We start from the raw sequence: 22,380 nt of genomic DNA on the forward strand, positions 1-22,380 counted from the left end.
AATTCCTTCCTGAGCCCATCAGAGGATCAGGGCATGCCCAGCATGAAGATTGAGAGCCTTTGTGATGGTTGTCCCAGTAAAGTGCTGCTCTCATTCACAGGAATATAGGAATTGCCAGACTGGATGAGACTGGAGGGTCATCTGGCCCAGTATCCACAGTGGCTGGTACCAGATGCTTTAGAGCGGAGCAGGGCGGGAAGACATTTTGGCCCGAGGGCCACATCGGGGTTGCAAAAGTGTATGGAGGGCCGGGTAGGTAAGGCTGTGCCCCTCTGAACAGCCTGGTCCCTGCCCCCTCCCACTTCCCAACCCCTGACTGTGCTCCTCAGAGCCCCCGACCCATCCAACCCTCCCCCGCTTGTCTCCTGATCGCCCCCACCCAGGACTCCCCACCCCAACCACCCCCCCGGGACCCCACCCCCTATCCAAACCGCCCCCCCCGCTCCCTGTCCCCTGACTGCCCCGACCCCATCCACCTGCCCGACAGGCCCCACGGGACACCCACGCCTATCCAACCCCCCCCGTTCCCAGTCCCCTAACCACCCCCTCCCGCCCCATCACCTCCGCCCCATCCAACCGCCCCCTGCTCCCTGTCCTCTGACTGTCCCCTGGGACCTGCTGCCCCTTATCCAATCCCCCCCTCCGTGGCCCCTTACAATGCCACTCAAAGCAGCAGGAGCTCGCAGCCCCACCGCCCGGCTGGTGCCAGCCATGCCACCGTGCTGCCCGGCAGGAGCGGCAGACCAGACTGTTGGCGGCATGGCGAGCTGAGGCAGCGGGGGAAGGGCCAGGGGCTAGCCTCGCCAGCCAGGGAGGCTAGGGCCCGACGGTTCTGAGGGCCGGATGTGGCCCGCGTGCCATAGTTTGCCCACCTCTGCTTTAGAGGAAGGTATGAGCCACCTACAGTAGCATATGTGGGCTATCTGCCCTCCATGTTAGGTATAAGAGCACTGTGGTAGCAGATCTGCCCCTGACAGTAGGTCTCATCCTAGTCTCACAAAGACTGGCTGAAGCCTGAAACATGAAGGTTAATACCAGATCAATGTCTAGGGCCAAATTATCTGCTGGCGTAACGTAATTGAGGTCAATGGAGTTTCACCGGCAAAGGATTTGGACCCTAATCATTCACTGTCTATCTCAGGGGTTGCTCTAGTGCCCATAGCGTCTGAACACTGCCCAGGTAAATCCGGTCTGTCTGGCAAGGTCTTGAGTGGAATGTGGTGCTATCCAGCACAGCAGCAGCAGGTTCCACAGGTGAATTCTACCAGTGTTCCCTCTCTGATTCTAGGATTCCTTTGATTCTAAGCCACTGTCACCTTTTCATTTTGCCAGCTGCCCCTTTGTACATTGTGGGATGGGATAAATAGCAGCACCCAGCTCGCTTTTGCTGTGCCATTTATTAGTGCATATATGGTTCTTTCAGACTTCATTAATAAATAATAATCCTTTGCCTTTCTCTCAGCCCTCCCAACAGAGCATCTCAGAGCACAGCCCAGACATTAGTTCGTGTATCCTCACAGCACCCATATGCGGGAGGTCAGTGTCACTATCCCCATTTTCTAAATGGGGAAACTGAGACATAGAGTTGCACCTCAAGCCACACAAAGTCAGTAGCAGAGCCAGGGTCCTGCCCCCATCAGTTGCTCTTATTCATTTCCTTTCCAGATTAAATAGGCCAAGCCTTTGAAAACCTCTCCCCATGCAAAAAGGGGCCTAGCCCCAGGTGCTGCCGTTAAGCATATTCATTCCCTTCTCTGGTCCATTTCTGTGTTCACCATCTTAAGGGTAGATGGGTGTGTGTGGATATACAGAGTGCCTTCTGCTGGCTAGTGGGTGCTGCTGTCTCCTCCAGTGCCCCTGGCCAGGTCACTGCATTGTCATTAACACTCAGGCCTGTCTGGGTGGTTCTCATAATCTTGGCCAAACCAGGGGGAAATGATGAAACCGTGTTTCTCTTCTGACGCTCCTTGGGCTGACGTGCCAGACATCAGACCGAGGGGGATGCATGTCCATGTGTGGGAAACCACAGGGAAAACCTGATCTGGTCCTGCAATCATGCTGCCTTGGGGTGCCTCGCTGTTAGCTCTCGCTAGTTCCACAATACCAGGCCTGCTTGGTGCTGGGACGGGAAGCCATGGGGAAAGCCCCAGCTACTGCAGAACATGGTGTGAGTGACTCAGCAGGGGTGCTCCTCCCTCTGAGTCAGGCCTGAACCCACCACCCAGCACAGCGCTGGAAGAGGCTGCCTGTCAGGGGATACCAAAACCATGACCTGTCCACGTATGGTCATTCCAGACCCCAGGATGCTTTTCACAGAGCGACCTGCCAGCCCAGGTCTCCTGGCCCGTCTGATTATTCCCTACAACTCCTACAGTTGCACCGAGACACCGATTCTTTATCCCGGTCCTGCATGGTGTTGCCATCAGACGGCTAATGCCTTTCACATGAACATGGCCCCTAGGAGAGGGGCCCCAGCCAGCCAGCGGTATATGGGGTTAACTCCCAGCAGGGGATTCAGAGACCCAGCAGGGAGGGGCCCCCCATGCTGACCTGGTCAGGTGCAGCTGGGCCTGCTAAACTCAGGCCCTGGGCCATGCTCGTGAGAGGAGCGGCAGGGGTGTTCTCCACAGCTGAGTATTTACCCGCAGGGAGGCCAAGGACAATTCTTATCTTGTGACAGGGAGTTTGGGGGTGTAGGTCTGGCTCCTGTGCATGCCCTGTCTCTGCTCTCCTGGCCCTCCCTGACAGTTTTGCTAGCCCAGTGGAGTAGAGGGGTCATGGCTGTGGAGGGAGAGGCCACAACTCTCAGGCAACAGGGGCCAGTCCCACTGATGAGCCGGGCAAAGGCCTGGACCTGGATCCGGCACACTGTGGTACCTGGGGGACATCTGATGAGCTGCTGCAAGTTGTCCCATCTGGAGCTTGTTCAGGCTACAGTGTTTACGTCCTCAGAGTGACAAGCTGCTGCCCAGACACCATAGTGAGGATTTCACAGACAGACCAGCTACCACAGTTGTTGCTTTGCCCTGTTGGATGCTGTTTGTTTGGAGGGTACGGATGGCAAAGCTGCAGGACAGGGATGAGGCCAGAGATTCTGCTGCTTTGTGTCCTCTGGCTGGAGGACGATGCTGTACAGAAACCAGAAGCTGCCAGAGGGTCATTCTGCTTCTAGTCGACCACTGACCTCTGGGCCAGTCAGGCCCTGCCACCGCAGGCTTCTGTCAGTTCAAACGAGTGCCTCACATGTCTTCTGGGCATGGGAGTGGAGGCCTGCTGAGCACAGGGGCCTGGAGGAGGGCTGTGCTGTTTCAGTGACTTGGCCTCCCTTACTGTCTTCAGAGTAACAGCCGTGTTAGTCTGTATTCGCAAAGAGAAAAGGAGTACTTGTGGCACCTTAGAGACTAGCCAATTTATTTGAGCATAAACTTTCGTGAGCTTCAGCTGACTTCATCGGATGCATACTGTCTTGTGAGCCTCCTGTCCTCCCGTCCAGTTCCCCACCTCCAACCTCCCCAATTCCTCCTGCTCCCACTGCTTTTTTAAAATAACCTGTCTACAGCCTCCAGCATGTCATGGGCGTCTCTGTGCTTTGACAGCTGCATCTTGCTGGAGGCAACACTCGCTCCAACTCCAAAAACACAGGCCCCAGCCCCTCGAGTCTGAGCAGTATCTCCTTCGGTGTTAACAGGATAGGGCCTATGACACACAGCTGGGAAGTTCCACATACACAATGGCCAGTGCAATGCAGTGGTAGCATGCACAGAAGTTGCAGCTGGGTCAGAGGTTCAGTAATTCTCTGGGAGTGTGGGGCAGAGACAGGTGCACAGAGCCACTGCATCATGCCAAGTACCATACAGCAGCCATGAGGTCCAGCTCCAATCTCACATCCACGTCATGGCCACCTTGGGACAGGAGGAAACTGCGGCTTTTTAGATCGCTGCATTCGTGTCCCAGACGCCCCGTGTCCTGCAGTGTGATCAGCCCAGCTCAGCAAAGGCTGTGGCCAGTGAATGAGGAACTTAACACAGCTCCCTCAGGTGATGACAGCCCACTGCAGGGCCCTTCCCACCCCACCCACAGACACTGCAAGCCCTGATCTGATTAGCTCAACCATCAAAGCAAACCTCATCCAGCTCTTGGAGCAAGGGAGGTGTCAGTGCCCTGCAGCAGGTTCTGATCTCTGTTCAGGAATAAAGGTGACTTTGTTTCAGGGCCTAGCCCTCCAAGGAACAATCCTGACTTCAGTGCAGCTTGCTAGCTCAGGCCCAGAACTCCTTATGTGAAGGTCCTGAACCTTTTCACCCTCCACCAACTCTGCTCTTGGCTGACTCTGCCTCCTAGTCCTTTGATTGCTTTGCCCCAGGACGGGCTTGAACCAAGGGCCAGAGATTAAAGGTTAGTTCTTTGTGCACAGCGCTTTGAAACCCAGGGGATTGTGGCAGTTCTCAGAGTCTCAGTGTTGAAACCAACTGTCTTCCAGCTGGTAAAGGCTACATCTGCAGCTGCATATACAAAGGGCCGACGGGTTCCTCTCCCCTCACTCGCAGAGACAACATTGTGCTCCCAGCGCTTTTGAAGACGACTGGAGTCACAAGGCATCTCGCTTCTATGCATCACCAGCAGCCTGCAGCCCAGGATCTCAAGGCATCTTAGCCAAGCTCTGATGTGCCAGGTGGACAAATGCACATCAGCGGCGATCGCACCCGCATCAGTCCCTGCATCTCTACTGCCCATGTCTGTATAATGGTCTGGGAGCTATCTTAGGAGGTTCCCCGTTCAAATCCATCCATGGCAAGGAACGTCACATCCTGCGGAACACTGATTAGAAGGCTGGAGGGCCTGATTGATGGGAAATATCAAACTAATCACACAGGCCAGTTGTAACCAAGTGGAACTGCCCAGACTTGTAGGCATCTGCAAGCTCCAGTCAACACATCCTGTAGCAGCAATCCATGAAGATCTGTATGCTAAGGCCAGGGAGATGTCCATCCGGGGTATATTGGATGGATGAGCGACACTGGCCCAGAGTATCCCTGTGCCACTCCACAGCCTGATGAGCTCACTGGGACGACATCTGCTCTTGTTGCTCTGAAATGGCATTGTGGCATGTGAAGTGCCAACCCGAAGAAGGAATTCTGGAAAGGGCACACCATGCAGTCTAGAATGGTGCAGAGCCGGGAGTGGGGCAGACTGCAACCGTTCCATCAGGCAGGGGGTGGCCATTGTGTTCCATCTCGCAGCTGCATGGCCTGGGGGATCACTTGACTGCATCCCTGACCCCGTCTCCACCATTCCCACTTTTCTAGCTCAGCTGAGGGCTTTTGAATGCACTTTATCAAAATGTCGGCCGTACATTGCAAGCCTTGTTTATTGCTCTCCTGTTCAGAGTCTTTAGGAAGCTGTGAACTGACACTGGCTTCCTTTACCAACTTTCCCCCCAGCACAAATACATCTTTGCTTGATACTGTAGGGCTGCTCCGTGGGGCAGGTTTCTTACTCTAGGGCTGCCAGGCTTGTTATTGCAGGGCTGCTCGTGGGGCAGGTTTGTTATTGTAGGGCTGCAGGGGAAGGCAGGTTTGTTATTGTAGGACTCCTCTTGGGGCAGGTGTGTTATTGTAGGGTGGCCAGTGTGTTCTTATACGGCTGCTCTGTGGGGCAGCTTTCTTACTGTAGAGCTGCAGGGGAAGGCAGGAGTGTTGCTGTCAGGCCACCAGGTTTGTCACCATAGGGCTGCCCAGGAAGGTGGGTTTGTTACTGTAAGGTTGTTAAATCCTTCTTGCCATGGGCTCTGAGCTCTCCCTGAGATCCTTTACTGGTCCCACTTGGGGATGCCTCTAGCACAAAGCTCTGGTTTCCCTGCCCATCCCGCTAATCTCTGGAGCCTGCTTCAAGGAGAGCAGAGCATGCAGCCTAGCAGCCAGGGGCCGCAGCACAGAGCCCAAGGCTTGGCTGTCTGACACCAAACCCTCTGGGGCATTGCAGGGCACCACTGTCCAGGGGAGCAAATTCCTGACACTTTCAGCCTCTTCCCAGCGCCACACTGCTCCTGGGAGATGCCTATGTCCTGCCCGCTCTGTTAATTATCCCCCTGCGTCCCAGGGAGTTGGACTTTCCCCAGGTTTGCAAAGGATCAACAACAAGGGCAGTTTTATAACTGCTCCCAGTTGGTCCTAGACACTCATTAATAACTATGCGCTGCCCAGCCAGGGGTGACAGCACCCTCAGCTCCTTGCCCCACTGCCTGTCAAGCAGGAGAGGAGAGGCCAGGGGCTCCCACATGGAGCCTCTTGCCCCCACTAGCACCACTGTCACACACACACACCCCATTAACTGCCAGCCACCTGCAGACCTCTCCCCAGGTCATGAGACCAGGCTAATCATTAATCCGCCAGGGAGTCCAGGTGCTGTGGCTTTCCAGCCACAAGGCTCAGTCCAGCCCCAGGGGATTGCCCTGGTCTATGGCACAGCTGCCCCACCCTTGCCGTGCTCCAGCCAGCATGTGCCAGACATGGCAGGAGGCAGGTAATGCAGCCAGCAACCCCAAGGGACAGGGAGAGGCTGTGGGCAAGCTTTGCCTCTGTTAAACATTTGTACATTGAGCAGCAGGCAACCCCGCTGAGGGGGAAGGGCTGGCAGCACAGGCCCCAGGCGAGTATGTTGGGGCTGCATGAGTTCCCCCAAATAGCTCTGCTGATTCACCTCAGTGCTGGCCCATAGCAGCCATTCTACCACAGCCAGGGGCTTCTCCCTGCCCCCAGCTCTGTCAATTCCCCTCAATTCCAAACTGCAGCCCCTTGCTATCCCAGGCCCGGACTCCCCCCAGCCCATCTCTGTCAATTTCCCTTAATCCCAACCTGCAGCCCCCTCACCCCAATAGCCCAGCCCTGGGCTCCCCCCAACCCATCCTGTCAATGCCCCTCAATCCTGACCCACAACCCCCTGCTTTGCATCCTCACACAGCTCTGTCCATGTCCCTTTGCATCATCTCGGTTATTCTAGTCTGTCTACCTGCCCAAAGCTTAGTCAAAGTCACCTCTCTCCCACGCACAGGATGGGGAGTCCCCAGGAGCTGGCATTATTAGGCTTCAGATCCTCTCTGCTGATCCTTAGCCATGAAAGAGTTGAAACCCCTACAACTGCTTCTGTGGGATGGAGATGGCCATAGGGCAGCACTGTCCTGAGCTCCACCTGGGAACCTGCTTCACGGTTAGCTACTCCAGGCTGTGCACTGCAGGGAGCCCTTGAGCAAATCAGGTGCCAACCATGAAACACAGTGTCCACCCCTTGGGGACACCAATCACCCACATATAACAAAGGGCTCCAGGGACCTGGTGTTTGGCGTTACTGTGATCCAGTGACAGAGGCCAGTGCCCCAGGGCCCCAGTTCCCTTGTACTCCATATGCATGTGTCCCAGGGCCCAGATTTCCTTGGGATCCATGTGCACATGCCCCAGGGCCCCAATTCCCACAGGCTCCATGTGCATGTGCCCCCCAGGGCCCTGATTCCCATGGGCTCCATTTACAAGTGTGCTGGGGCCCCAATTCCCCTGGGCTCCATGTGCATGTGCCCTGGGGTCCCGATTCCCCTGGGCTCCATGTACACATGGCCTGGGGCCCTGATTCCCCTGGGCTCCATGTGCAGCCCTGATTCTCCTGGGCTCCATATGCACATGCCCGGGGCCCCGATTCCCATGGGTGCCAGCTGCCAGTGCTCCAGTTCCCATGTGCACCAACCACCACATATTCCACGCCAGCATGTCATCCTGGCCACCCCGTTTTCCATACAGCCCCTTCTACCCATGGAGCTCCAGTACCCTGCACTCTGGTGATGGTGCTGCAGCGGATGTGTGCTAAGGCTGAGCTGGAGCTCCATGTGCATGTGCCCATCTCACCATGTAAGTTCCTATATTTGCATCCTCCAGTCTGAGTGATCTGCCCTCGGTGCCCAGGTCATTTACCAAGCCGGGGGGCTGGGAGCTCGTCCCAGAGCTAACAAACAAACCCCATTGTTCCCAGCCCAGTGCCTGGTGGCAGCAGCCTGCCACCCTTCCAGACTCTGCCAGCCTGTTGAGAGCAACGGAGCTGGGCAGGACCTTCCCCAGGTGGGTCCCTACAGCAGAGGCCACACAGAATTCTGTTGCTACGTGGACAGAGCTGAACCAGGCCTAGATTCCTTTTCTGCCCCCAGAAGTAGGCCTGGCACCACGCACACCCGGCCAGGCCAGGGCTTTGTAATTCAGCCAGAGGAGCAAAGGGAGCCCAGACACCAGGTTCTGAGGGACACCCTGTCATGTCCCAAGGCCCGCTCCCAGCTCCTCACAAGCCGGGGTCCAGCTCAAGGCAAGCAGCTGACAGGCACTCGCTACTGCTCCATTGCTAGCTGGAGAAACAACCCTGCTGAGAAAGGAGCCAGGCTGACGAGCAGCATGGGCTGTAGCATATCTCGCCATGTCTCGCTTGACATGCCCCAGCCCCCAGCCAGCCACACCAGCCCCTCCACTGCTTCCTAGTGGACAGTTCTTAGCCGATGGCTGGGGAAAAGGAGGCTGGCTCATTGGCTCTCAGCCCGGCTCCAACCAAAGTGCAGATGGACACAAGCAACCGTCCCTTGGACAGCCATGCAGGGCAGGACAGGGACTTGTGTCTTTGTTACCAGCAGCAAAAGAGGAGCAGGCTCACTGTCCAACAAAGCCTCACTGATGAGCTGGGATCTGGCCCAGGCTCTGGCTGCAAGGCGGGGGTTCAGGCCAAAGAGACAATGCTGGATTGGAGGAGCTACAGAGCACAGTGCGGGGGGTGGGGAGAGAGGGGAGGCACAGAGGAATGGGGAGCCCCAGCCGGGGCACAGGTCCAGTCCAGAGTTGCTGGGGAGGGGGCTCCAGGCCCATCCTAAACAATAACCCAGAGATCAAGCAGTTTTTATTCTGGCATCAGCACCCCTTAAATTCCTGGGGACGTGAGTTGAGCAGCTCTTCCCAGCCACCCCCTCTAACCTCCCCACACAGCCTGGGCCACCCCACTGCAGCTCTTTGGAGCCGCAGTGAAATTCAGAATCATGGTGTCCAGAAGAGAACAGACACAAAGCCCTGCTGGCCACTGGGCTCCTCATCCACAGATCTCAGAGCACTTATGTGGGGGAGGATCGATAGCTCCCTCCCACAGGTGGGGAAACTGAGGTATGGACCTACCTGATTTAGTTGGGGATTGGTCCTGCTTTGAGCAGGGGGTTGGATTAGATGACCTCCTGGGGTCTCTTCCAATCCTAATCTTCTATGATTCTACCCCAAGTCACCTCATCAGTCAGAGCCGGGACTGGACCCCAGGAGTCCTGCAGGCTAATGCCACTCTAGCACTAGCCACAGGCAAAGCATCATGCAGCTCAGCAGCAGCACCAGATGCAGCCAGCACAGGGCAGGGGCAGGGCAGAGGCGGTCAGCATGGGACCGTCGGGGATCAGCCAGTCACTGCTCCATCAGCCAGCACCTGTCACTTGCGCAGGCTGGATTTCTGGCCCCCAAAGGCCTGGGAAGCAGGCTCTGCCCAGCTGCACAGTGCCAGGTGTTTCTGCAGCTGGAATGACCGGACAGAGTGCTTTTCGCTGCCCTCAAGTGGTGAGTGGTGGGATTGCAGCGATCTCACTTGCAACTAGGGCCGTCAGCACTTTGCTTCCCTCTAACCTCATGGGGTGTGCCAGCCCAGGAACCACAGCATAGGCGCCAATGTCCCCTCTTTCCTGTGGGTGCTCAATCCCCACTCTGCCCCCGCCCCTGCCCTGCCCCTTCCCCAAAGTCCCCGCCCCAACTCCGCCCCCTCCCAGCCCCTATTCCAACTCCTTCCCCAAATCCCCGCCCCAGCCCCGCCTCTTCCCCGCCTCCTCCCCTGAGCGCAAGCAGTGTTCCCGCTCCTCCCCCTCCTTCCTGGAACATGCTAAAGCTGCCAAACAGCTGTTTGGTGGCGGTTGGGCAGGAGGTGCTGGGAGGTAGGCAGAAGAGCAGGCACACAATGCACTCGGTGGGGGGGGAAGGAGGTGACGCGGAGGCAGGGGGTGAGGGGAGCTTGGCTGCCAGTGGGTGCAGAACACCCACTAATTTTTCCCTGTGGGTGCTTCGGGGCTGTAGTCGGCACCTATGACCATTGCGTCGCTAGATAACAGGGTCCCCTCCTCTGACGGGCCCAAGACAGCTTGTTGGGGTTCCACTGGCTCTGTGTGCTGGCCCTAGCTCTGGTGCTGGAGAGTTTAGGGGTGCAGACTGACGTTTCCCCCCCGTCTCAGCTGCTCTGCGCAGCTCAGAGCAACCCCACCAGACCCTTAGAGTAAAATCTGGGGAAACGCCTCTTGACTTGAACAGGCCCAAGTCCCTGTCGCCATCTGCACAGCAAGCCCTGCCCAAGTGTCAGATGAGACAGGTTACAGGTCTGCACTGCCCAGCCCAGCAGGCTAGAGTTGCCAACTTTCTAATCACACAAAACCGAACACCCTTGCCCCGCCCCTTATCCGAGGCCCTGCCCTGCTCACTCCATCCCCTCTCTTCCTCATGCACTCTCCCCAACCCTCACTCACTCGCTCGTTTTTACAGGGGCAAGGGGTTGGAGTGCGGGAGGGGGCTCTGGGAGGGAGTTTGGTGTGAGAGAGGGCTCAGGGCTGGGGCACGGGGTTGGGGGGGGTGAGGGCTCCGGTGTGTGGGCTCCAGGGTGAGGCCAGAAATGAGGGGTTCAAGGTGCAGGAAGGGGATCTGGGCTGGGGCAGGGGGTTGAGGTGGGGTGGGGCGGGGTGCAAGCTCCAGAAGGGAGTTTGGGTGCAGAAGGGGGCTCAGGGCTGGGGCAGGGAATTGGACGGCCTTCCCATTTGCACAGCAGGCTCTGGCTGGGTGTGTGGCCTCTGGGGTGGGGCCAGAAATGAGAGGTTCAGAGTGCAGGAGGGGGCTCTGGGCTGTGGAAGAGGACTGGTGTGTGTGGGGTGTGAGCTCTGGGAGGGAGTTTGGGTGCAGGAGGGGCCTCAGGGCTGGGGCAGGGGGTTGGGTCGGGGGGGGTGAGGGCTCCGGCTGGGGTGCGGACTCTTGGGTGGGGCTGGGGAAGAGGGGTTTGTGGTGCAGGAGGTGGTTCGGGGTAAAGGCTCCAGGCGATGCGTACCTTAGGCAGCTCCCGGGATGTGGCTGGCATGGCCGGCTCTGGCTCAGGGCAGCCAGGAGGCTCCGCGCCCTGCTTGCGCCCACAGGCCTAAAGCTCCCATTGGTCATGGTTCCTGGCCAATGGGAACTGTGGAGCCGGCGCTCAGGGTGGGGACAGTGCGCAGAGCACCCGTGGCTGCCCCTGCACCAACTGGCTGCAGAGACATACCAGCCACTTCTGGGAACCATGCAGAGCCAGGGCAGGCAGGAAGCCTGCCTTAGCCCCGCTGCACTGCCGACCAGAGTTTTAACGGCCCAGTCAGTGGTGTTGAGCGGAGCCGACAGGGTCCCTTTTCAACTGGGTGTTCCTGTCAAAAACCGGACACTTGGCCACCCTACCAGCAGCCCATTCCCATGGAAATGCCCGAGTGGCTGTCCTGGACAGAGCTGTGCAGCTTCGGGCCCAGTATCAAGCAGGGAGAGTCTGGGAGTGGTTTAGGGAACCCCAATTTTACCCACCCCATTTCTGCAACTGCTGAGTGTTGAGGGTGTTGCCTCTAGGGCTGGCGCAGAACCACTGGCCATGTGACTATGCCTCTGGGGTAGAGTAGCTGTGTGGGCACATTGGGCGTTAATGCGGGTGGGCACCCAGGGGTTAAGTGCAGGCATTTAGGTAGCCATTCACTGCTAGATGTGGCCAGTGGCACTGAGGACTTGCACAGCCCCAGACGATTTGCCCAAGTTCATTTGGAATGAGGAGAACCACTGCTGGTGGGAGCATGATTGATATGTGATGGGCAGAACTCCATGCCAAGACACCTGGGTACTCATCCACCCAGCAGTGCCACTGGCTCACTGGGCGAGCAGCTCCCCTTCTCTCTCTGGAGAATAGGCTGGTGATGCTGAGCGGGGTTGGGGACCCTGGAATGTGTTTGCAGGTGTACATGCACGAGGGACCTGAGCCCAGACCCCAGATCCAAGCCTGGTCAGCCCGAAGCTTGGGGGGGTGGGAAGCTGTGGGTCAGCCTGTCTCTGTTACTGTTCCTGCCAACTCCGTGGCTTATGGTGGCAGAGAGGGGTTGTGTGTGCCCGGTGCACCCTTTGAGAGGCTGCTGGGAGAGCCCAGCCAGTAACCTGGGGAGAGCAGCTGCAGCGCCGGCCCCAGCTCTGCCATGGCCTTATGGCTCTGCTGCCGTGTTTATGGCCATGTTAAGCAGCACACAGCATTCCAGCACGGCCTTCCCATTTGCACAGCTCAGGCCTGGCAGCATTGTCCAAAACAAGGAGCACCGGAGCCCAGTGCAGCAAAGCAGCCCCCATCCTATCAAAAACCCATAGGCTTAGACTACAGGTCGGGACTGAGGGGCACTGACAGACCTGTGTGTGTGTGGGAAGCCCAGGGCTGGCTCAGCAGGGGGCTGCAGGTCGGGACTGAGGGGCACTGGCAGAGCTCATAAGATGCCAACTATCCCTGTTTCAGAGGCCCAGTCCCTTCTTTGTCTGGAAGCATTTGCAAGCCTGGCTCTGTGCAAAGCTCTCAGCCTGAAGGCTTTCACCGAAAATGAAAGGTGTGTTCCTCTTCCACCCCATGTCTCCCTATTTATAGCATTCAAGTGGTGGCAGGTGTGTGCCGGGCATGTGGGAAGCTCCAGACTGGAATTGCAGGGCATGCTGTAGATCCTTGGCGCAGCTTCATTGTGGCTCTGGCCTCGCGCTGGGGAAGCACAAGGCAGGATTGTGGGGCACTGGCAGAGCTGGGATGGGAGCTGGGTGATCTGCCCCATCCTTCACCCACTGTACCAACTCAAGCCTGTAAGACCAGCCGCTCCCTCCTATGAGTCTCACACATCATTCAGTGAAAAGGGGGCAGTGTCTACAAAAACTCCACCAGGGGAATCCAGTGCTGGTTAATCATCCACCAGGCCATGGGATCCCAGTGCTCTGCCCCAGCTGTCCAGAGGCCCCACATCCCCTCGGTACTGCAGCCTAAGCAATGAGTCACCCAGCACCTCAGAGCCGGGGCCCCCAACTACAGCCCCCCACCTGGCTCCCTGAACAGGCCCGGACAGTCAGCTCCCCCCACCACTTGGGAGGTTTGGGAGAGAGCGACTGACCATGCAGTCCCCTCTGCTTTCTGAGCCCGTTCCAGAGTGACAGCACACGCCCTGACCCAGGGAGAGCCCAGAGCTGGAGCCAAGCACAGCCCTGCTGGGACTGGGAGCACTGCCCTGCGTGCTGGGGGGAGCCCCCCTGGAACGAGAGGGGCGTGTGCAGGAGGCAGCCAGACGGGCTGGTGTGGCCCCTGCAACGCTCTCTCTTGCAATCACTCCTAACCACAAGGGCCAGCTGTGCCTTCTCCCCAGGATGGGCGAACCCAGCAGGCCCATCTTAGTAGGACAGGAGCACAGCAACTGAAGTGGGATCCATTCAGGCTAGAAATAAGGTAGGCATTTTTAAAGGGCAGGGGATCCACCCCGGGGAACAGCTCGCCTAGGAATGTGGATCCATCACTTGGAGTGGAGGCCAGCCTGAAATGGCGCTCTCACTCACCCAGGAGCAATGGCTGGAGGCAGAAATCCCTGCCTTGTAGTGGCTGGCCTGCATTAGCTAGGGAATCTGACAGGACAATCACAATGCTCCCTTCCAGCCCTAAAAGCTACGAGTGGCCTAGTCACAAACAGACCTTGGAGCCAGGACACCTGGGTTCCATTTCCAGCGCTATCGCTCACTCGTTGCCTGAGCTCAGGCAAGTCCCCAAGTCCAGCATATTCAGTGGTTTTGGGAGCCCAGCCTGAGACCCAGGGCATAGTCTCCAGAGGCGCTGAAGCAACGTCGATGGGAGCTGGGGGTGCTCATCTCCGCTGCACCCTTCATGCTGCGGTTTCATCGCCCAGTCCATTGATTCACACCGCATACCCTGGTGCAGCAGAGGAGGGTTACACCCTCGGGGTCCCAAACACAAGGTGCTCCTGACCACTTGAAAATGCTGCCCTGACCCGCTCCATGCCTCAGTTTCCCCACCTGTGGAATGGAACCAAAGCTGGTGGCATTCAGGGCAGAGAGTCAGTTTGGTTTTACAGCATTTGAGCACAAAAGTCCCAACCTGTCTATTCATCTCTGTGCTCCCTGAGAGCCCTGCTGCACTGACAAAGAGTGATGCTCCTCCTCTACCTGGAGTCCAGACGGGAGAGCTGGCCCTTAGCTCTCTGGGATACCAGGCCCTGAATGCAGAGGGGTAGAGCACAAAAGGGACCCTGGCCCTCTGCTTTTGTAATGGGGAGAAAAGTTTTAACAGGCATAAAGTCAGTGGGATTGTGCAGGCGGCTGGAACTGTGCCGGCGGCTGGGAATGTGGCCCGTAGGTTTCTGGCCAGTGAATTCTCTCATTCCTGGCCTGTTTATCTCTGCGTGGGAGCTCTCCAAGTGGGCTGATGCTTTTGGGGTTGCCCCAACACCTGCTAAAACAGTGGAAAGACTCCCATTGACTCCAGTGGGCTCTGGCTCAACCAACTGGGGTCCCAGGCTCTGGGAGGAGCAAGGCCCAGCTCAGGGAGCGGGGAGCTGCCTGATAGCTCCCTTGGCAGAAAGGCTGCCTGTGGGCCAGGACACCCCAACATGAGCTGTGGCTGGCATAGCAGCCACCTGCCTGCCAGGGGAACTCTGCTCCAGAGGTAAGTCTGCCCAGGAGGCCAGTCACTGGCTGGCAGGCGCAAGAGAGTCACACAGGATGTCCCTGTCCCCTTTTGAGGAGAGATGTCATCACTTGGAAGCCAAGGTCTTTACTCTGACCTCTCTGCACTGCCGCCTGAGGAGAGGTCAAGCTGCATCCACCGGGGGCTGGCACCACCACTGCAGAAGGGAACAGAGCCTGCAGGGACACGCCAGTCCACAGAGGTGTCAGGATCCCATGTGCCAGATGCCACTGTGGGGAGAGGGCGGGGCTACTGGGCAATGCCACATGGGAGACCTCCTGACTTGGGGGAGGTGCACACTCTGCCCTCACCTTGGGGAGGAGTGGATTTTATATTTGTTCTTTCTTCCTTTCCTCTAATCCAGTGGTTCTCAAACTGTGGGTTGGGACCCCAAAGTGGGTCATGACCCTGTTGTAATGGGGTCACCAGAGCTGGCATTAGACTTGCTGGGACCTGAGCCCGAGCCCAAGTCTGAGCCCTGGGCTGCTGGGCTCAGGTTACAGCTTCCCCCACCTGGGGCTGAAGCCCTCGGGCTTCGACTTTGGTCTCCCGCCAGCTTAGGGCAACAGGGATCGGATGGGCTCAGGCTTCAGTCCCCCCTCCTGGGGTCGTGTAGTAATTTTTGTTGTGGGAAGGGAGTTGCGGTGCAATGAAGTTTGAGAACCCCTGCTAATCCAATGGAAGTCTGTGCATGCAGGAAACATTGCAGCCAGAGCTAAAGCCACAAAGCCAGCTAGCCACAAAGCTCTGAGCGGGCTGGCATAGGCTCCCCTCAGCACCCCCAAAACTCATGAGGTTCTAACTCTCGTGAGATGCATTTTCAGAGCAATTTCCATCATCTCCAGGGCTCATCGACTGGGACAGAGAACTTCCACCGCAATTTCATGGAATACCGATCCCAAAATCCCCATCTCCTCCCACCCCATCACTGAAAAGGCTTACAGTGACCTCTGCTGGAGAATTAGGTCAACTGCAGCCACATGGAGACAGATGCAAAACTCAAATATCCTGGAGGGGAAAACAATCTCCCACCTCCAAGCTTGGAGTGAGTGGCTGACTGCTGGGCTATGGTTGGGACAGGCCTTAACGCTTAGGTTGACCTGTGCCCTGGCTGCAGGAAGCACTGACCCAAACCCTTAGACTGGCTCAAAGCATGTGGGACCCACCACTCTGCAGGCAGCCCAGGGCATGACATACTCAGGGGCTTGGAGCAGCATCCAGGATTCAGGTAGCTGCTGATGGGAAGGCAGCGCTGTCCCAGTCAGAACAGGGTGGCTTGCATGGGCATCTCCCACCTAGTGGCAGCAAGACTGTGATGCCCTCAGACCCTGGCTAGAGACAGTGAGTTGAGAAGAACTGACAGCCCCAGGTGAAGGCTACGGGGCCTCAGATGCTTGCTTGAGAGGAGATGAACTGTGCTGGGAAAATCCTCCCTGAGTAGGTGGGGACCAGTCCCCAGCCCTTCCTTCATCCCCTTCCATGGCCCTTTCCCCTAGCATGAGAGGCCTGTGGCACAGTCCTCAATGCCCAGGGCTGGGGGAAGGAGACTTGTGCTAAGGACCTCTCCAGGCAGCTCATGACAGCACAGATAATAATCTGCATGTCACCTTCACCTGAGGGGCATGTCCTACAGACCCCGTTGCACAGCGGGGGAAATTTAGGCACAGCATTTGCCCAGGCTCACACAGAGAGTGAGTGGAGGGCTGGGAATAGAATCCAGGAGTCCAGACTCCCAGTGTAGTGCTCTAACCACTGGTTCATGCTGTCCTTGTCAGTCCTCCCATGGAAGCCTTGATCCCCCACTGTGAAGCTGGAGGGATGCAGAGAGGGGGTCTGTGTGGGGAGGAAAGCAAACAGTGCGTGACGCCTCAGAGAGGCAATTGCTGCTAGGATGGGGTCTGGTGACACAACAGTGGCCGTGGACCTTTGGGAGCAAACCCTGCCACGCCCCCTTCTCCATGCATTTGGTATCAGCCCTGGCACCAGCACGGGACACCCAGCACCAGACTTACAGGCACTTGGGAACCTTGTGGAGACGCTGTACCCATGCACACTGCATCAGTGGGAGGGGGGGACAGGGCTGGCAGCTTTGCTGTTTCTGGAGCAGGGAACCAGGACTCAGGTGTACTGGATCCTTTTCTCAGCTCTGCCACTGACCCACTGAGTGGCTTTGGGCAAGTCACTTCCCCTCTAGAAGGCCAATAAGGCCACACAGCTCCCCCTTCAAGGATCTCCAAGCATGTTACAGGCATTGGCCCATCAACCCTCCTGACCCCTTGTGAGGTGGCTCATGATCCTCAAACCCATGTTCCAGATGGGGAAACTGAGGCACAGAGCAGGGAGGTGAGTGGCTTTCGGAGAGTGGCCCAGGAATCCTGTGGCAGGTGGGGAAGAGCACTGAGGTCTCCCTACCCAGGTCTTAGCCTCTAATAATCCTCCCCCAGGTGCTGAAGAGCTGGGAGACCCTGTAAGGCAGCCCCACAGAGAGGAGTCAATTATTGGTAACTAGGCCGCCTCCTGAGCTGTCATTGGCCCTAGTGTGCCTATGGGACAATCTGCAGATGGCTGCCCCTGTTGTACCAACTCCCCTGGCAGCTGCCCCAATTGTACCAACTCCCCTGGCTAGTCAGAGTCCGGGAGGCCTATTCTCCCCTTCCTGGCACCTAGTGTTGTAATCTAGATCTGTCTGTCCCTGACCCGCCCCAGCAGAACAGAGCATGGGGAGCAGGTGGAGAACAGCTCCTGGCCCTTTAAATCCTGATTAACACTGGGCCTTTAAAATGGACGTGAGGGTTAAGCCCTTCTTAACCCAGTGGTCTGGGTCAGAGAGGAGGGGCTGGAGCTAGTCTGGGTCCCAAGGATTTTTAACCTCCCCCCCGCCCTGCTGAGTGCTGGTCCTGCTGACCTTCTTGGTTCCCCTACCCCAGGCCAGTGGGGTTTTTAAATTGCATTCAGAGGAACCCCTTTGTGCCAGGTCCCTGGGGGGCTAGTTTTAATCCTGAAGGGTTTGCCCTCAAGGGAGGGCAATAGGGCAGGGAAGAGAAATTGTCTGATTCTGCCTCAAAACTTTCCTCACCCCCAAGTAAGCTGCCTAAAGGCCCAGCGTGGAAACAGCTGAGTGAAAGCAGGAAAGCCCTGGGACCCTGCCCTTTCTAGGGAGAAAGCACCTGCCTTTGGGGAGGGGGAGAAGAATGCTTCCCCCTTCTCTGTGGCTTCCATAGCACCAGCTCTCTAGAGCTCCCTGCCCATCCCTGTAACCACAGCCTGCTACCCACCCCTTAGCCATGTTTGGAGGGGGCCCTTTCTGCTCCCTTTGGAGCTTGTTCCTCTTGGCTGCACTGCTCCCCCTAGAGCTGAGTATGGGGGAGGAAGAGAAGGAGCCAGCTACCCTAAGTGCCCTGGCTGGGGTGTCCTCCTTGCCCCTCATCCAGATGCTGCTAGAGCAGGTCCCCAGTGCCTGGCCCTGCTGCCGCCGGAAGCAGCTGGCCAGCGGGCAGCCGCTGCGTTACATGCTCAACCTGTACCAGAATGTGGCAGACCGGTCTGGAAGACCCCGCCAGAACCGTAAGCTGGGCACCAATGCTGTGCGCCTGGTCAGGCCCTTTGCCAAGATGAGGCAGCCTGGGGCAGGTGAGTCACTAGGCATAGGGGGGCAGGCAGGTGGGTCTCCTGGGGTGGTGGAGCCACTGGGGGGGTTGGCTGCAGGGGGTGGGAGGAGACGATCGAGCTGGTGCCTCCCTGGAAATGGTTCTGTTCCCAGGGGGCTGGTGTTTGAATGGGGGGCACTGGCTGCATAGTGCCCAGGGCTTGAAGGAGATGGCAGCTGGAAGGGCAGCTGTAGGGAGCTGGGAACCCTGCTACCATAACGCTGATTGTGCTTGTAAAGTCACCAGTCAGGAGGATTTTGCTTCTTTGCTAGAGCTCCCCACCCTCAGTCCCCCCTCCTCTATGCTGCCTTTAGCTCCCTCCTGCTCTGGCCCACTGGCACTAGAACAGGAGAGCTGATCTTCTGGCAGCAGGTGGCCTGGCAGAGTCTTGTTGCTCCAGGCCTTGTTGTGCAGAACTGGCCCCTGTGTGGGTTCTTTAGATCAGGACCCCAGCTAGTGAGCCTCCCCCTGGCTGGGGGCAGGCTGGATACAGGGGGTCTCCCTGCTCCAGGGATGCTCTGCTCTGTACACTGGCACAAATGGCCATGTTCGTTACTGCAGCATGTTGGCCCTTTCCAGTCCAAAGCACCTGCCTGTGCTCCCTGGAGCTGGGCAAGCTAGTGACAGGAAGGGCTAAGGCAGTGTCCCACCCCCATGCTTCTCTGCAGGTCTTGTGCACGATGGGAACTGTACTGAGCTCTTGGCCAAGGAAGTGAACTCTCGACTTTGCCTTGTCACCTCTGTGCTGCCAACCTCACTCCTCCCTGCACACAACTGCTGTTTGTTTCCACCCCTCCTCCTCTCTGGCTGCATGGTGCTCAGGGACCCAGGTTACCTTGGGACTCTGGTTCTCACGGGCTTCTGGGTGGGAGGGGAGACCTGCATGCCCAGAGAGCTGACCAAGGTGTATTGCCCTCCCAGGCACTCGGCAATCTACCCTCAGTCACAACCAGCTGGTCTCCCCTGGCATCTGCTGCTGGCTGTTTGCATGACTGAGCTGAGTGCTGCTGCAAGTAGCAGCCAAGCGTAACTCTTCATACTAAGACTGTCCAGTCTGTTATGTCAAATGGAGCCGCAGGAAGGGGGTGTGTTCTGCTGTCTGCTGGGGAGAGGCCCAGAGCAGAGACTTGTTTCCTTCATTCAGCTATTTATAGGGACAAACCCAGAGTCTGGGCTAGGAAGAGCAGTGCTTCCGGTTAGCTCTCTAATTGGGAACCATAAAAAGATTTTTGGGTGTGGGCTGGTTGCTGCCCCCTTCCTCAAGGGCTGGAGCCCAGCCTAGTCACAGCTCTGCATCCCCGCTGGTCTGTGGCAGGAGAGTGAGAGTCTGGCTACTGTCTCAATGCGTCAAGCAGCGTGCCTGCTGTTCCCATTGCCAAGGAGGCCATGGAGAGCCAGGAAAGCTCAGCTGTTCTCCCAAGCCTCTAATAAAGGGGATGTGATCAGTCTGGCCACGCTTTGCCGTGAGCAGGGTCCTCTTCCGCCCCCACCCCTATGAGGTGCTCCTGGGACAGCCCTGTGTCTATGGGGGGGCAACAAGGCCCAGGAATGAAATAATTCTCTCAAGGTCACACAACCAGACCACGGCATGTTAAAGAATGAAACCAAGGTTGCCTGACTCCTGTCCTAACCACTATGCCCGGCTGCCTCAAGTGGATAATGGCATATGACTCTTGCCATGGCAGGTGTTCACATGCAAGGGGGGTTCAGGCTCAGCCAGAGGCCATGTGAGATGGTGCCACAGCACTGGCTCAAGGGAAACTCCTGCCTTCTTGGTGAGGGCCGAGGTTCTTCCCAGCTCTGACATGGCCTTGTCTTGTGCTGGCAGGCATGCTCCTTCCCTCCCCATCCATCTCTGCTCCTCCAGGCAGCCCTGCAAGATGCTGATACGCTAATCTGGTTCTAGTACCTTCCTGGCTGGGGCTTTGTACCTTCTGGACTTCTCTAATGCCTTCCATGTGACCTTGATGCTTTCCAAACCGCGGGTGGGGGAGGAAATCTTTCATGCTCTCTCTGATGCATAAAGAGCTTGAACAATTTAGAAGGAATAAGGTCTCTTTCAGAAGATCAGGAATATGGCTCTCTTGCTAAAGATCTCTCTGGGGCACCTATGGGAGCAGCCTGGAGACTTGATACAGAGCATTCCTCCAGCAGTTTGTTGGACACTTCAGTTAAATTAACCAAAACAGCTTCCCCTCTCAATCAAGTTTCACTTCCTTGATTTCTGTAATGATGTAAACATCTCCAGCTGTCCATAAAGCCGCCTAGGAAAAACCAGGTCGAAATTATCTGACTTTAGGGACAAAACTACTTCCATTAAAAATAATAATAATCCTGTGTGGCACTTTTTTCTAAAGAAGCAAACTGGGCAGAAAAGCGTGGTCTATCCAGGTCATTCTTAGTGCCCCTTTGAGGCCTTCAGGAGATGCATGGGAGCGTTTGAGCTACCTCCTAGGTGGTGTGGGCAGTTCCAGGAGGAGAGGGTGAAAGGGGGCACTGGCTGTTCCAGGAGCATGGGCACAAACTCCCCAAAGTGGCTTGTATGTAAGTTTGAGGCTGTTCTGTCTCGCTTTTGGGAACGCTAACTCCATCTCCTCCCTCCCCCCACACAGGTCCCTGGTACATGCAGACTCTCGACTACCACCTGAACGTCCAGCCAGGAAGTGAACATCTGGTGAGAGCCACTGTGGTTTATTCTAAGACTCTGCTAGTGGCTCATGCCCAACTCTCTTGTGTGGTTCAGCTGGCTGGGGAGGCTGGGGTTCCAAAGCTCTCACCCCCTCAAAGAGGCAAGAGGAATGCCCTTGTCTCCTCTAGGATGGACAGCTGGGAGGAGAGGGACATCACTTCCCACTCTTTGCCATGGGCCTGGGACTCCAAGAAGAGCCAGCTGCTCCGCCTTAGTCATGTGTGTATCTGGCTGGGACCAGCTGATGGCTCAGAGCCTGAAGTTGGCTGGGAGGAGACTGCTTCCATGAATGACCCTTTCCTGTTGCTCTACCTCAATGACACTCAGAAAGGCCTCCGGGCCAAGACAGGGAAAGCTGGCTTGAAGGAGACTCTTGATGGGCCAGTGCTGAGTCGCAAAGCTCGCCAGGCAGGCAACCTCATCCTGGATCTCCCCAGCTACTCGCAGAAGACCAGCACTGAGAAGGACGAGTGTGCTCTCCACTCCTTCCGGGTCAGCTTCAACCAGCTGGGCTGGGACCACTGGATCATCGCCCCCCACCGGTACAACCCCAAGTACTGCAAGGGCACATGCCCCCGCATCCTGCGCTATGGCTACAACTCCCCCAACCATGCCATCGTGCAGAACTTCATCAATCAGCTGGTGGACCAGAGTGTCCCCCGACCCTCCTGTGTGCCCTACAAGTACAGCCCCATCAGTGTGCTGATGATTGAGCAAAGTGGCAGCATCCTCTATAAAGAGTATGAAGACATGATAGCAGAGTCCTGCACCTGTAGATAAAGCCCTCCCCACTAGAACCATTCACCATGTCTAACAACCATCTGAGCTTGCATGAAGACATGGTGATCCTTCACCTGGCCTCCCCACTCCAACTCAGTCTATGGTGAACCAGATGCCCAGCTGTCTGAAGTAATTTGCTTAATGTGCATTTAATTTTTTGCATTTTTGACAGCCCCCTACACACACACACACACACACACACAAGGATCTGGGTTTTTAAGAAAGTTTGTCCAATTTTTTTTGGCTTGGTCCTCCGCCTCCATTGCACAATGGACACTGGGCTCTGCTGGGATGTTTTACAAATGGATTTTTATGCAAATGTTGTGGAATAGCAGTTTTTAAAGGGAAGAGTTTGCTGGGCCTTGTATTAAAGGACTGCCACTTTGTATCTTCTCTTCGGGGCACTCCTCTTCCTACTAGGGAGCTTTACAGGACTGGATGGAAGCATGACTAGTCAAATGGCTC

General features: G+C 56.9%; 1 protein-coding gene across 1 annotated transcript; it reads left to right on the plus strand.

Moving 5' to 3' along the window:
* Nucleotides 1-18,083: 18,083 nt before the first annotated feature.
* BMP15 (bone morphogenetic protein 15) lies at nucleotides 18,084-21,915 on the plus strand (the record flags this gene model as incomplete). Its single annotated transcript, XM_084638095.1, has 2 exons — nucleotides 18,084-18,429; nucleotides 21,059-21,915. The coding sequence occupies 2 exons, from the start codon at nucleotides 18,084-18,086 to the stop codon at nucleotides 21,913-21,915; spliced, it is 1,203 nt and encodes a 400-aa protein (XP_084494221.1).
* Between the last annotated feature and the right edge of the window lie 465 nt (nucleotides 21,916-22,380).

Source organism: Lepidochelys olivacea (genome assembly GCF_965140295.1).
Source record: "Lepidochelys olivacea isolate rLepOli2 genome assembly, chromosome: 9".
Lineage (NCBI taxonomy): Eukaryota > Metazoa > Chordata > Testudines > Cheloniidae > Lepidochelys > Lepidochelys olivacea.